General features: G+C 34.8%; 2 protein-coding genes across 2 annotated transcripts; one reads left to right on the forward strand and one right to left on the reverse strand.

Annotated features, from left to right (window-relative positions):
• Positions 1-627: 627 nt before the first annotated feature.
• Positions 628-7,096, reverse strand: LOC132627819 (farnesyl pyrophosphate synthase). The gene is made up of 12 exons (XM_060343409.1): positions 6,713-7,096; positions 4,873-4,897; positions 4,652-4,767; positions 4,464-4,550; positions 4,000-4,116; positions 3,815-3,903; positions 3,673-3,724; positions 3,102-3,197; positions 1,786-1,830; positions 1,591-1,680; positions 1,436-1,507; positions 628-1,106 (listed from the first exon to the last, which is right to left on the reverse strand). Exons 1-12 carry the CDS (start codon positions 7,010-7,012, stop codon positions 978-980), a joined length of 1,218 nt encoding a protein of 405 aa, XP_060199392.1. The 5' UTR covers positions 7,013-7,096; the 3' UTR covers positions 628-977.
• Positions 7,097-8,903: 1,807 nt separating this feature from the next.
• LOC132627829 (uncharacterized) lies at positions 8,904-15,221 on the forward strand. The gene is made up of 8 exons (XM_060343419.1): positions 8,904-9,059; positions 11,279-11,434; positions 13,518-13,621; positions 13,789-13,830; positions 13,921-14,008; positions 14,269-14,368; positions 14,642-14,748; positions 14,840-15,221. The coding sequence occupies exons 2-8, from the start codon at positions 11,304-11,306 to the stop codon at positions 14,961-14,963; spliced, it is 696 nt and encodes a 231-aa protein (XP_060199402.1). The 5' UTR covers positions 8,904-9,059; positions 11,279-11,303; the 3' UTR covers positions 14,964-15,221.
• The last annotated feature ends 259 nt before the right edge of the window (positions 15,222-15,480 follow it).

Consider the following 15,480-nt stretch of genomic DNA (forward strand, 5'->3'; position numbering starts at 1 on the left):
CTCGAGTTACTGTGTGTTGAATTCACCATATTACTTGCTAAGTTGAGCTTAGTAGTTGACAAATGAAACGGAAATGGTCAAGCTTGGGTTGTTTGCCTAACAAATCATTTTCTACTATTGCCCTTGTATACTTGTGCACTCTACCTCTGTAATAATGAATACTAATATAATATCATAAGTCCATCAATGCGAATAAGAAGGGGAAAAAAACTATTTATAAATGCAAGAAGTGAATTATTTAACATATGGTCCTTAAATGCTGTTTCAGCCAAACAAATTTGGTACAGCATGACTCACAAGAGCATAGTTTTAGGACATCAAGAAGGCACTAGTTACTGTTTCCAAATCGATCCTTGCAATAACAAATGATCTGTTGCGACTTTTGAGAAAGTCTCAATCGTTATTATTCATTTTGAGGAGAGGCAAAAAGGTAATTAGTTAAATATTCCTCATGATTTATGCTACTAAATAATTTTTTCAATGGGTATGCTAAAACCTTAAACGACATTTGAAATGGACCGAAGGTAATGTTATACGATTTAATCCAAGATCAATCTGGCCGTTTGGTCAGACTAATTAGCAACTGTTTACTTGACATTGAATAAATGAAATAATATAGCTTCCAGGTTTGGAAAATACCAATCATCATCAGCATGTAAAAATAAGCCAATACAATAAAGTAGAGAACAATCCATGAAATATAGACATGTTTTTTCATTGGAAGGAGGACAAATAATTACCAGCAAAGGTTGTGGTAGAGTGGTATTACTCCATCCTTAACTAGAAATCTCGGGTTCGAGCCCCGAATATGGAGTCGTCTTTGCTACGAAGTGCTTTTCCCATAAAGTGGGACAACCCGATGTGAATCCGGATCAATTGGGACCCAAAGCGGGTACCGAGCATCGGGCGGAAAATCGAAAAAAAAGAAGCACAAATAATCCTATAACTTTAAATATTGAAAGTAACTAATTCATCTCCTACTTCTCCCTCTTATATATCTTTGCCAAGAACGACTTTAGAACTGCTTGCACTGCTTTGCTTGGCTGAGCTTCAATAGAGTTGATCAGCTTTTCATATGTCTTCTTCTCATATTCCAGGTACACATCCTACAAATTTCCCCAAAAGCAAAGGCCAAAGTCAGTGGCTTATCTAACTTATTAGCTACGAGCTCAACCACACAGAGTATTTTCGACACGGAACATGGATATATATGCAAAAAGCCACTAAATTTTAACAGATATAACATTCTGAACCCACAATTTCAAAAGTACAATAAGTCCAGTGCTAAGAATGCTAAAGGTTGATCCATCAAGTTTAAAGGTTGGACCTGCTCCTGGCCAAAGTACCATATTGGAGATGACTTTTTACTAAGAAAGAATAGGAATAGAACTTGATGGTTACTTATCAAAGAGAAAGATAAAGGAAATAAGAGAACCTCAAGTTTGAGATCATTGTAAAGTGCTTTAACTTTAGCAACACAAGCAGGATCATCTTTTCCATAGTTCTCCTGCAAACAAAGTTCTTACATTTAACCTCATACTAGTAGTTGCAGAGAATGTAAACAAGGGACGGCGATTTTTTTAGGCTCACATGTAATAACTTCTTTTGCTCCTCATTGCAGTGTTCTAGGGCTTTCACAACCAACCAAGAGCATTTGAAATCTTGAATATCTGTGCCAATCTGATAGCAAGACATATCGTTATAATATCTCTACTTTTTCAAGTTAAATGAGCTATGTGATTAATCTTCAGGATTTTGAAGTGTTAGCATTCTTATAAAACTTACCTTTCCCAGCACCTCTGGATCAGCAAAGCAGTCCAGGTAATCATCCTATAAATTACCAAGGCTTTCGGTCAGAATTTGTAACATGAAAACATATCTGCAGATGGGATCTTAAGTATTTTGGGAAACAAACAAAACTCGAAGGACATTTCAGATAGGCTATCACGTAACTCGTAAGACACATGGTTGTTGGCCACATCCATAAAAAAAAAATACTGTTTCATTCTTTGACCATATGACACACGAATCTTTAGCGTGTCCGCAAGGCGTCTCAGAACATTCAGACTATCATTGAAGGAGAGTGAAATTCAAACCTCTGAAGCAGCTCTTTTACAAGTATAGGAAGTTTCTTAACATACAAGTACAGGGATATCATGTGCAAAAATTGAGAATAGCAACTTTTAACTCTAAAAACAAATGCTAACAATAAAAGGACAGCCCGGTGCACTAAGCTCCCGCTATGCGCGGGGTCCGGGGAAGGGCCGGACCACAAAGGTCTATTGTACGCAGCCTTACCTTGCATTTCTGCAAGAGGCTGTTTCCACGGCTCGAACCCGTGACCTCCTGGTCACATGGCAGCAACTTTACCAGTTACGCCAAGGCTCCCCTTCTAAAAAAAAAATGCTAACAATAAGAATTATTATTCTACTATATTTCTTTTCGTCAATGTTTATGTGCACACCGTGTACTGATAAATGATCAGTTCGGTTTCGAATGTTTTGTATTTTTAAAATAAAAACCAACTTTGTTTTTCTTTTCTTTTCAGAAAACTAAATCAGGTTTCGCAAAGAAAGTTTTCTACATTTTCAATAACAGAAAACAAACTCAAACTCAGTCTTCCAAACCAGTTACTTTTGGGTTAAAAAAGGAGCAAATGCTTCAATGAATAGATGTTTTAGTACTTCATATTTTTTATCACAAGTCACACACATTTCAACTATTACAATCTATCGGCGTTTCCTCTCAGGCAACCAATTCTAAAGTGGATTATTGAGATATGATAGTTAACCTCTCATTCCTACCTTCAGAAGCGTGAAATCAAGCACTCTTGCAGATCTAATCTAACATTTTTTATTGGAATTCAACCTAATTCAAATACATCCAAAACCCAATCCAACAAAAATGTTTTCCAACCATATTTATGAAACTAATTCTTCCAACAACTAAACCAAAACAGAAACCAAACATCTCTTAAAAGTTTATACATTATGCAAAGAATTGGTTTGTGAGATGCGGAAATGCTATCACATAGAACTCATGGTATCTATTCAGAAGATAGAACCTGAATGGATGCACCAGGGGTTAATCATAACTCTTACCTGAACTTGGAAATATATTCCCATTTCGATAAGTATGTTTTTCACATTAACATGATTGTCAAGATTCTCTCCAGCCATAAGAAGTGCACATGCCACCTGAAAATATTGATTAAGTAATTTTGTATATACCTTAAATCAAATGCACATCAATCTCGAGGTAATTCCTATTAATCTGGACAGAGAGTTCATTAAGAGGAACAAGAAGATCAACCACAAACTAAGCATGCACTTAGAACTATTTAAGTCATGGTTATAATTTAGAATCTAGAGAAATAAAACAACAAAAACATTAAGAAATAAATAAAAGGGAAAAGGGCACGGTTAGCTCAGATGGAAATACAAATAAAAGCTTGGTACTATATTTTTTTTTCCGAAAGCTGCAAATAGCCAATTAACTTCAAGATGATTCAGAAATTTGAGATTGTTTTAGAACATCACCCTCAAGTTATAAAAGGGATGTCTTCCACACAAAGCAAATGTTCAGAAAAAGAAATAGACGTGAAGACATTCTCATAATAGAATAGCGACTAACAAGCTGTTAATTCAATTGAAGAAGGAACATCATACTCACTGGGAGATAAAATGAATAATAAGCAGTTTTATATTGGACAATCCGCCGATGACTGCATGAAACCACATCAAGAATGAGTTAAATAGAGCAAATAATACTGAAAGAAGCAAAATGTAAAAGATTTCCGATGAAGTCTCCTTACATAGACAATGAGTATTTTGATAAATCTTTCTCTCCAACAAGTGTGGTAATTAAATCTATCATTTGTCCAGAAGCAGTTTGGAATTCCACCTATAAAAACATGTCGCCAAAGCCAAAGAGAAAAACAAATGTTCAGCATTATAAAAAACTAAATTCAAAGGCATCCTTGCATATAAAAAGTCCCACCTCATTAAACAATTCAAGAAGATCAACATAATAAGGCTTTCCTCTGAAGTGGTTCTTCAGAATTCTTGGGATGTGGTTGCGAAGAAGTATGCCATCATTAGCAGCAATCATGCCTACCTGCAAGAAATATTAAAACAATAATCACTCGCACAATCAAATCACTGTGTAGATATAATTGCCCGACACTTCAAAGAGCAAAATAGTACTCCCTCGATCCCAATTTATGTGAAGGTGTTTGACCACGAAGTTTAAGAATGAAAAGGAATTTTGAAACTTGTGGTCTAGAACAAGCTATAGATATTGGTGTGACTGTAAATCATTTCAGTAAGGGTATAATTGGAAGTTTATAGTAAAATTGTTACTAACTAATAGGAATATGTAATTCTTTTTGGGACTGACTAAAAAGGAAAAAGTGTCACATAAATTGGGCCGGAGGGAGTAGTCTTTTAGCATAACACACACACCTTGGGTAATCTGAACCAGCATGGTTGACCTCGGCGTGTATGAGAGCCATCCATTATATCATCAAGAACAAGGAAATATGCTTGAAGCTGCAGCATACATTCCCACCAACCATACACTCAGAAGAATTAGAACAATAGCAAATGTTTATTGGGGGCTAGAAATCAGGCTCAGGTGTTATGTTGCATACCCATTCAATGCACCAGCCAAGGGAAGACGCTTGAAAGATTTCATCACTGGTTAGTTCTTTCCCCTCTTTCAACAAACTGTAACTATCTATAACAGAGAGCCCCCGATTCAGCTTTCCTGCACAGAGAGTATACAGTACTTAGAACAAAACCCTCTAGCTACGAAAAACTACGAAAGCAGTAGAAACTTTCAGAATTGCTAGAAGTAGAACTTCATTCAAACCTCCAGGTACATTGTAGTCCAACATCTGAAACAATCACGAAAAAGTATATATTAGATGTGTAAGACGAGGACAAAGTGAGTCATTGGACATTGGCTGTAAAGAAAATTCAATAACTCAGGAAAAAGCAAAAATTAACAGAAGTTGGCCTCTGGCTGTAATGAAGGTAGAAACTTGTCATATCAAAATTACTCGAAATGTAATGAAGTTAGAAATTTGTCATATCAAAAGTAATAAACTGACATTCAAAAAGCAGCTAGTTTATGTTGCATGAAGCATCAGGAGATAAAACACACTTGGGACCCACTTACTCTAAATCAAATCATAGATCCGCCTCTGTCACAAAGATATTAACTAATTCCCTATTTATATCTTTGTAAAAACAAAGAACGGATCTGCAAGCATTCTCCACTTCCTCCCCTTGAAAAGCAAAAACACCCAGTAAAACTGCATACCTTACCCCTACCTTGGGGGTAATCCCACGAGTGGGGTCCGGAGAGGGTAGAGTGTATGCAGACCTTACCCCCGTATAGGGAGGCTGTTTCCAAAAGACCTTCGGCTCAGGAGAAAGCATGACAAAAAGGGGTCAGATAAGAAATGCCGAAAGAAAAGAAGCAATGACAAAATACTATAGCCCAAAAGCTAGCTCATAAAGTGAGGATTGCCCAGGACCAAAGAGCAAGTCATCATCCCACCGCATCAACAACATGAATAAATGATAAAAATCAAACCTTTATGTTAAAGAAGGAAATTCTTACAAAAATTAAAAAGAAGATTCTCCCATAAGAATGAAGCATAAAATAACTCTGATTTCCTTTCTTAATAACCATATCAAAAGCATAACCTCAGTAATATAAGAGAACCACATCAAAATGCACTTAAACAGTTCAATCAATCAAGTTTTGTATCCCAAAACTGTATGAATCTTTTGAATCAATTTCTAATCCACTATATGAATCTTTTACGAACCATTTCATCTACAGGGGTCATTTTAAAAAATACTCATATAACCATATTAAAGCATGATTTCTTTACAAAGAAACCACATCAAAATGCACCTACACAGTTCAATCAATCAGCTACACCTCAACCCCAAAACTATATGAATCTTTGGCCCATTTTTCTATCTGGGACATTTTAAAAACTAAATATCAAAATAGGAAAATAAGAAACAGAAAAAAAACATCAAATGCACCTAAAGAGCTCCCAAAACTATATGAATCTTTTATATCAATTTCTAATCCAATATATGAATCTTTAATATCCATTTTTTCTATCATGGTCATTTTAAAAACTAACTATCAAAATGGGAAAAGCAAAAAAGAAAAAAAAAAAAAAACTGTATGAACCATATTAAAGCATGATTTCAGTATAAAAAAAGAGTGACGGATCCAGGATTTTCACTAAGGGGAGATCGGAAAAAAATAACAAAAGCTAAATATAAAAAATAATGTTGTCCCCGGGAATACCATAATAGAACCTAGAATGAGAGACAATTTTGAACACCATATACCTCTTTAGCTAAACGTTTTCATTTGTTCAGGTATTCAAAAGTTAATATATGTAAATATCTATCCTATATATCTACAATGTAATTTTTTGCCGAGAGTTTTCGTGTGAACACTCTCCCCACCCTCTAAATCCGCCCTGTTAAATGAAACCACATCAATATGCACTTAATCAGCTCAATCAATCAAGTTTTGTATCCCAAAACTGTATGAATCTTGAATATCAATTTCTAATCCACTATATGAGTCTTTAATGACCCATTTTATCTATGGGCCATTTTAAAAACTAAATATCAAAATGGGAAAATCACAAAAAAAAATAAAAAAAAATTACCCGTTCAACCCATTGACGAGCATCATCAGTAAACTCAAAATCAGGATCATTAAGAAGCTCAGATTTTAATACTGCATAAACCTCCAAAAACTTCGACTTCAAATCACTCATTTTTGTTTCACAAATGAATTGTTCCTTAGTTCTTGAGAAAGAGGAAACTTGTTGTGTTCTTGGAATGCAATATTGTTGTTGTTGTTGTTGTTCATATATAGAAGAAAAAGAGTGTTGTATTTGGTTGAAAAGTTGGAGAGTGTACTTGTAATTTGTCAGCAGCCTACTTTTTTGATGTAGTAAGTACATAATAGTATTTGTTGAATCGAATCGAATCAACCAGTCAATTATGTATCGATTTCATTTTTTAAGTTAGCCATCAATTGTGGAGGCATAACATAATGAATGCTACGTAAGACTACCTACTTTAAGGTGTTTTTTTTTTTTTTAATGATGATGATGGCATAAAGATGCGCATATGTTGACATAGCGAGAAAAGGCCATAAATAGGCTCTTATATATGGAGTAGGTCTAAAATGGTCTTTTAACTATATACTTACCGATTTTAGTTTTTTAACTATTCAAAAACTTATCAAATTTGATCTCCATCTATTTTTTTATACAAATAGCGTACAAACTCAGAAACCTTCATGAGATTAATCATTAAATCATTCCTCAGACCTATATTTCTCTCCCTGCTTTTTTTTCCTCAAGTTCCTCTTGATAAAAAAAAAAAAAAAAAAAAAACATTCTGGCACTGGTATCGCTCTCGAGTCTCTAAACTTCGAAAAGACAAACTCAGGCACAAAATTTCTGCAACCATTCTTCTTAAACACTACTAAAAAACTGGTAAAACTCGATAGAAAAAACCGACGGAAAGACCGACGAATTCCGTCTGTTTTTTCAATAATTTTTTTAAATCTTTTTTTTTTAAGAAAACCGACGGACTGCGTCGGTTATTTTTTGCACAAAAATGCGCAAAAAAATATAATTATTTTTATATTATTTTCTAAAATAAATCGATGGAGTCCGTCGGTTTTTTTTCCGTCTCCGTTTTTAGAGAGAAAAAAAGTATAAATTAAATCAATGTAAGTATACGAACAAAAAATATCAGTGGTCTAGTGGTAAAGCCCTTTAATGCCGAGGAACATACCCGGTTTCGATTCCAAGTTCCCACATTTCATTCTTCAATTTTCAAAAAAAAAAAAAAAAAAAACAAACCGACGTGAGACCGACGTTTTTTTTTTTTTTTTAACAAAACCGACGGACTGGGTCGGTTTTCCGCCGGTTTTAATCGACGCAGTCCGTCGGTTACGAAATGCGAGAGAGAACTTGAGGAAAAAAGTTGAGGTTAAAGAATGAACTTGAGGAAAAAGAAGCAGGGAGAGAGAAATATAGGTCTGAGGAATGGTTTAACGATTAATCTCACGAAGGTTTATGAGTTTGTACGTTGTTTGTATAAAAAATATAGACGGAGACCAAATTTGATAAGTTTTTGGATAGTTAAAGGACTAAAACCGGTAAGTGTATGTTAAGGGACCATTTTAGACCTAGTCCCATAGATAAGGGACTATTTATGGCCTTTTCTCTTGAGTCTTGACATAGCTACGCCAGACCCGGCATAGATCGCCTTAAAGCAGACTTTTTAGTTATGAGCTTGTTTGGATGGGCTTATGCCTATAAATTGCAAACAACTTATAAGCTAAAAAAATAAGTTGGAGTAGTCTAACTTTTTTTTTTGGCTTATAAGCTGCTTTAGATTAGCTAAGTCAAATGGGCCTAATTATTTTTTTGAGCTTATTTTAAGCACAAAATAACTTTAAGCTGACCAGTCAAACACTCAAAAAAGCTGAAAATAGCTTATAAGCCAATCCAAACGGGCTCTATGTCTTAAGGCTTAGTTATGACTTATGGCAACTTCTGCCGGAGACAACATAGGTTGTCTTAAAATTATGCATTAAGGCAACCTATGTTGCATAAGACAGACTTTTCTCAAAGTTTTGCCTTGCGAAATTATTTTTATTTTTATGCTTGAGTAGGATTCAAACCCAAAACCTCAATATTTTCGACCATCTTTTCAAGCGGAGGACAACACTTAAAAGACAACTAATTTGAAGGACAAAATTAAAAACCACCCCAAAAGAATGCCCAAAAATGATTCTAGATTTGCAAGCAGCCCAAGCCCGGATCAAAAGCCCAAAAAAGCCAATGGCAAATATGTAAATAATAGACTGCGAACCAAATATCTATAATCCATTGAAAGCGGACTCCATAAATTCTTCTCTCTCAATTTCGGGTCGGGTCTCCAAATCTCCAATTCTCTCTGATTCTACCATCGTTCCTCATCTAACGCTAGGTAATTTGATTTTATTTTGTAATTTTACTTCAATTTCCCTTATGAACTGTTATTATAGGGTTTATTAGTGATTAAATTGCTGCAACAATGTTGTTTTTCTAGGGTTTAGATACATGTTTATGTTTATATGAATTATACTTATTTGCTTCTTTTTACACTAGGTTATTTTCGATTTTACTACCAATATTGAGCTGCCTGGACTATAGAAATAAGATTTTGATTCAGTTTTTTTTTTTTGGTTGAGTTTATTAGTATTGTTGTTGTTATCATGATGATGATCACGACATTAGGTAATTTTGATTTTTTTTTTGTGTTATTACTTCGATTTCCCCTCTAAACTGTTATTATAGGGTTTCATCAGTGTTTAAATTGCTGCAACAATGTTGTTTTTTTCTAGGGTTTAGATACATGTTTATGTTTATATATGAATTAGGCTTATTTGCTTCTTTTTACACTAGGTTAATTTCGATTTTTTCATGCGTTTATTTTTTATTTTACTATCAATATTGAGCTGCCTGGACTATAGAAATAAGATTTTGACTCAGTTTTTTTTTTTTTTTTTTGAGTTTTTTAGTATTGTTGTTGTTTTTGTTGTTATAGTGATGGTGATCATGACATTAGGTAATTTTGATTTAATTTTTTGTGTTTTTACTTCGATTTCCCCTCTAAACTGTTATTATAGGGTTTGTTAGTGTTTAAATTGCTGGAACGATGTTGTTTTTCTAGGGTTTCAGTACATGCTTGTGTGTTTATCTGTATAGTTTCCTTCGTTTCATGTTTATTTTCGATTTTACCACCGATATTGAGCTGCCTGGACTATAGAAATAAGATTTTGATTCAGTTGTTTTTGGTTGAGTTTATTAGTATTGTTGTTTTTGTTTTTATCATAATGATGATCACGACATTAGGTAATTTTGATTTAATTTTTTGTGTTTTTACTTCGATTTCCACTTTGAACTATTATAGTTTCCTTCGTTTCATGTTTATTTTCGATTTTTCCACGAATATTGAGCTGCCTGTACTAAAGAAATAAGATTTTGATTTAGGTTTATGAGTTTGTTTGTACTTCTATTGTTGTTTTTTGTTGTTATGGTGATGGTCATCATCAAATCTACAACTTTATAAGATCAATGACATGAATCCTACTGTTCTATTTAACTTCAATTTTCCATGTGAACTATTATAGGGTTCATCAGTGTTTCCATTGCTGCTACGATCTTGTTTTTCTAGGGTTTCAGTTCATGTTTTTATGATTCTACGTATTGTATTAGCTTAATTCTTAGATTTCTATGGTGGCTTCGTTCGTTTCACGTTTGTTTTCGCTTTTACCACCGATTTTGAGCTGCCTGCACTAAAGAAGATTTCTATTCAGGGTCCCAAGTTTATTATTATTAATAATTAGTAGTGGTGGTGTTGTTGTTGTTGTAGTAGTCCTTGTTATTGTTGTGATGATTATCATCAACTCAATTATATTTTGTTTGTTTGTATTTTCACTTCAATTTCCCCTTTGTGAACTATTATAGGGTTCATCTGTGTTTCCACTGCTGCAACTATGTTGTTTTTTCTAGGGTTTCAGTAGATGTTTTTGTGTGTATATAAGTATGGTATTTTTTATTTTATTTTTTGCTTCTTTTACCCTAGCTTAATCCATACTCATATGGCGGTTTCCTTCGTGTCACGTTTGTTTTCGCTTTTACCACCCGTATTAAGCTGCCTGCACCAAGGAAAGAATAATTCGATTCATCTTTAACGCTTCTCAACCAAAAAAAAAAAAAAAAAAAAGAAGAAGAAGAAGTAGTAGTAGATTTTGATTCAGGTTGCGGAGTTTATTAGTGTTGTTGTTGTTGTTGTTTTTTAAATTATTGTGACGATGATCATCAACTCTACCTCAATCGAAAACAGTTTAGGATCAACGGTTCTAGTTGTACCCACTTCCGTTCCAGTTTGGGTTTTGAGTTTCATCATCATCATCACCAATCCTGAATTAGTTGGGGTTGTCTATATGAATACTCTGTAACAAATCCAGGCTATTTGACCCCATGTAGTTCCAATTTTAGTTGATAAATTTACTTTTACTGTTATTATCAACAATGAGTGAGTTAGTCTCGCATTAGTTGGATCAGTAGTCAGCACTATGAGTCATCTCTACCCGTTTGGTACTATTTGGGCCTATTGATTCCAATTTGGGTTTCTGGTAAAAATTACATTTTTTTGGATAGATTTTGTCTTGGAGAGCTAGAAGATATGACGACGGCAGCTAGACCTACTTGGGCACCTGCTAAAGGTGGCAACGAACAAGGTGGAACTCGGATATTTGGTCCATCTCAAAAATATTCTTCAAGAGACATTGCAGCTCATACAACATTAAAGCCCAGGTTAGTATTCTTGTCCCTGTCCTGTCCTTTTATTTTCAAGTTTGTTCGACTTTTAAGGAGCTTTTGTACCATATATTTTCCAATGGGCATGAAGAGACTTTAATAGTAGGTGATGTCTTACCGAGTATAAGAGATATGGGCTTGTGGAAGTTCATTGAATTAGTAATATAGTTTTCCGAAGTCATTTCATTGGGTATGATTTGGTGCTGTTGGACGATAGAACAAATGAATGTGATAATAAATTGGTTAAAATCATGATAAAATTAAAGTTGTTAAAATCAAATTGATGTTCCTATGATGATGTATCTATAACTGAGATACAGGGATAACTGTGTGATTTCACTTTTTTCACAGTTCTTTATCAAGTGATTTTGTTTAACATGTTCCATAGCCAAAGGATTCTAAAATTATTAGCAGAAATATTTGGGAACTTGTCAGAAATTTGGGCTAAGACTTAACTTTGATCTGTTATTCTGTGTTACATATATCTTATCCACACCCCAACAAAGTAAATTAGTTATGACCACCCGATGAAGTGGGTTGGAGTCTTTTCTCCCTTTGTTATCTATTTATTTATTATTTTGGGCGTTGGGGTAGGGGTCATGGATATGTCCAAAATTCAATTGCAGTCTGTGTGTTTTTTAGAAGTAGAATCTCCTTGAGGCAGTTGCACTGGATATTTTCTACTGACTCCTCTTATTATTCTAGTGGTCAAAAGTCTGTTGGAGATTTAAGCCCAAAGCGCAATTAAACAGTGGCCTTAGCAAAGAAAAGTGGCAATGAAGAAAAAATAAAAAATTGAAATGTAATACAAGAAATGGAACTATAAACACAAAAGATAATTATTTGTACAAAAGAATGGCAAAGCTATAATTTGTTTACGTATGTTGTTGAACCCTTAAAGATAAAACCTATCAGGGAAGGTGCACCCACTTTTAGCACCTTAACACCTACACTAAAGCGCCACTTAAGATAGGCAAAGCTCATTACTGATCTTTAGCGAGTTTCCAGGCTGAAGTGCTCTTTAAATGAGCCTTTAACAACCCCGCTCTTTTTTTTAATAGCTGTGGTATCCGGGCCAGCTTTCACGCACCTTGACTAATTCTATAAGGTACCTGTTACCTTCCACCAATACAAGTACCGGGTAAATTTGTCCACCAAGGCTTGGGCAGATGGAATAACCACCTAGTGTTTTCTCTCCGCTGGGAACTGAACCTGAAACCTCATGTTCTCAATCTTCTTCATAAATCTCTAGGGCACAACCTTGGGTGCGAAACTGCTAATGAACCATCTTTTTTGTTAACCCAAAAAAAAACAAAAAACTAATAAACCTCTAACAACACCGCTTTGAAGTTGAGGTAGTTGCCTATTTGGGGACTGGTAATATTGCTCAACCAACTTTGCCGCAGTTGAAGTTCAGGTGGAAAAGGTTGAGCCCTGCACTATGCGAACTAAGCCTGGTATTTAAGTTGAGAACGGTAGACGAGCTGATCCATTATCACTGAGTTTCGGAGGCTGCAATTGGTCCTAAGGATTTTGCCTCAGACAGATTTCTCGGTCATAAAAAATATTGCTTAACCAACCTCTGAGAGTAAGCCAAGTCAAGATTTGTGCATAGATGACAACATTGTAATGTAAAAACGTTCTTCATGTGCTTCCTGTATCAGAAAAATGTTGAGAGTATTCTTCATTTGAGTCTTTTGAAACGTTATGATTCAGAAGTATGATAAGGACCTATTTGCATCTTAAAATTTCCAAAGAAAGGCATGTGCAATTTAAAATCGTTCCACTTTTATTTGAAAGTAAAAGATGTTTGTGATAAAGATTTAAAAGCTAAAAGATATAACATGATGTGTCTGTTTTGGGACCAGCTTGAATGGTCAATACTTAGATTACTTCTACATTGATTGATGAATTTCCTGGAATGTGAAATTGGAATGCTTATTACAAGTTCTAGAGTTTCTCATTGCCTGAATAACTTTTAATTAGTTGTTCTTGAGATGAACTCTTAATTAGTTGTTTTCTAATCTATAAGCTGATTCCAAGTTGTTAATGTCTTTTACTGTTGTCATGCATGGCACAGAAAGGATGGACAAGACACCCAGGATGAGTTGCAGAAGAGGAACCTACGGGATGAGTTGGAGGACCGTGAGCGGAGGCATTTCTCTAAAGATAAGGGTTATAATGGTAATCAAGTCTCGACATCACTCTCTCCTGTTACCCCCCACAACCAAAAAAAAAAAAAGAAAAGAAGAAGAGGGGGGGAGAGAGAGAAAACATACCTACCCGCAGACTTTTTAATTGTAGGCTGACTTTGCTCAATGCCTGATTTTTGTATTGTTATTTGATTGTAGATGACAGAGATCGAAGGAAAGGTAGTCAACTCTTTTTGGAAGGTGAGTTGCTGTTATTTGTTGGACTAGTCTTGGATTGCAGACAAGTTTCTCATGAGCTTTCTCGATTAATTGACGATATTGTTGTTGCAGGATCTAAACGAGAGATTGAAGATCGTATTGTTCCACGGAGTGCTGATGCTGATGATGCTGATGTGAATGTCAAGAGTGATGATGACAGGTTTGTAACTTCTCCTGTATTTGTACAGATAGATTGTTATCCATTTACAACTTAAGGATTAATATTCCCAGAAAAGGGACATCGTTTAATCATCTTTCTTGTACTATAACTAAACTGGTAGAATGTCACGCGCTAAGTAAATATGTACCATTGCTTTTTCAATGTGATTTCTTCTCTTGTTTGTAGAATATGCTGTTAAACTTTATAATAATTGTGAGTCAGGAACTTATAAGTTGTTAATCTGTTTTCCCTGAGATTAGTGATGACGATGACGACGACGACGACGAAGATGATACAGAAGCTCTCTTGGCAGAACTTGAACAGATAAAGAAAGAAAAGGCAGAGGAGAAACTTCGGAAAGTAAGTATAATTAGATGCTCATACTTTATTTACTTGTAACTTTAGCTATTAATTTTGTCGTTCTATAGACTACAATTATTGAGGTTAAGATCATATGGATGGAGAGCGCTCTCTCTTGGATTCTGTAATTTTGCCTGCTGCCATCCAAATATGGCATTATGTGATGGGATTTTATCTAATCCAAAAGAGGAACTACCAATTTCACATTCATGTAAAAAGTCATGCAATGTAGTCTGACTTGTTATTCGCTTTGTAATTGTGTGATTTTGGCAGGAAAGGCAAGAGCAAGAAGAAGAGCTTAAAGCAAAGGAGGCAGAATTATTGAGAGGAAACCCTCTGTTAAATAGCAACCAGCCAACAACTTTCAGTGTGAAGAGAAGGTTATCCACAAGATCTGGCTTTTACAAGATTTTGTAGCTTCTTTTTTTGTTTTTCCTTTTGTCTAATCGAAAATGCTTCTCCTATTGTCAGGTGGGACGATGATGTGGTTTTTAAGAACCAAGCTCGTGGTGAAATGAAGGCAACCAAGCGCTTTATCAATGATACTATCCGCAATGATTTTCACAGGAAGTTTCTTCACAAGTACATGAAGTGAAACACGTCTCTGAAAAATGCTCCAAATGGCCAATATTGTGTGTCCATTCATGCTTAGCATGCAGTGTACCATCAAACTTAATCGAAGCGAATTGAACTGTTTTGTTGTGTTTTGCTTACTGTAGTGTGTATGTATTATCCTGTTAACAACAAGCATTTATGATCCTTAAGTTCTATGTCACGATAAGTACCGTGACATTGCCATATTGACTAATATGCATTTGCTGTGATTAAACCAAATCGCTATTTTTCATCTTTCTATTAGGATCAAAAGTTCCAAATTTGCCTATGCTTACTTTCTAGGATTTCTGGTTTCATATTTCAAATTGTTCACCTCTTAAATTTCAAGAGTTGATTGCACCTATGGCTGGCACTTGTTGGCATTTTCCTCCTGATTTAAATTGATTTAGGGAGAATTGTGCAAATGCCTGGTTTTTAATAAGTTGTCATAGCACTGGTTACTTAAAAGGTACAACCAGCCCCATGTACAATATTATCGATTGAGTTTAAGTTATACA

The sequence above is a fragment of the Lycium barbarum genome, chromosome 1, assembly GCF_019175385.1.
Source record: "Lycium barbarum isolate Lr01 chromosome 1, ASM1917538v2, whole genome shotgun sequence".
Taxonomy (NCBI): domain Eukaryota; kingdom Viridiplantae; phylum Streptophyta; class Magnoliopsida; order Solanales; family Solanaceae; genus Lycium; species Lycium barbarum.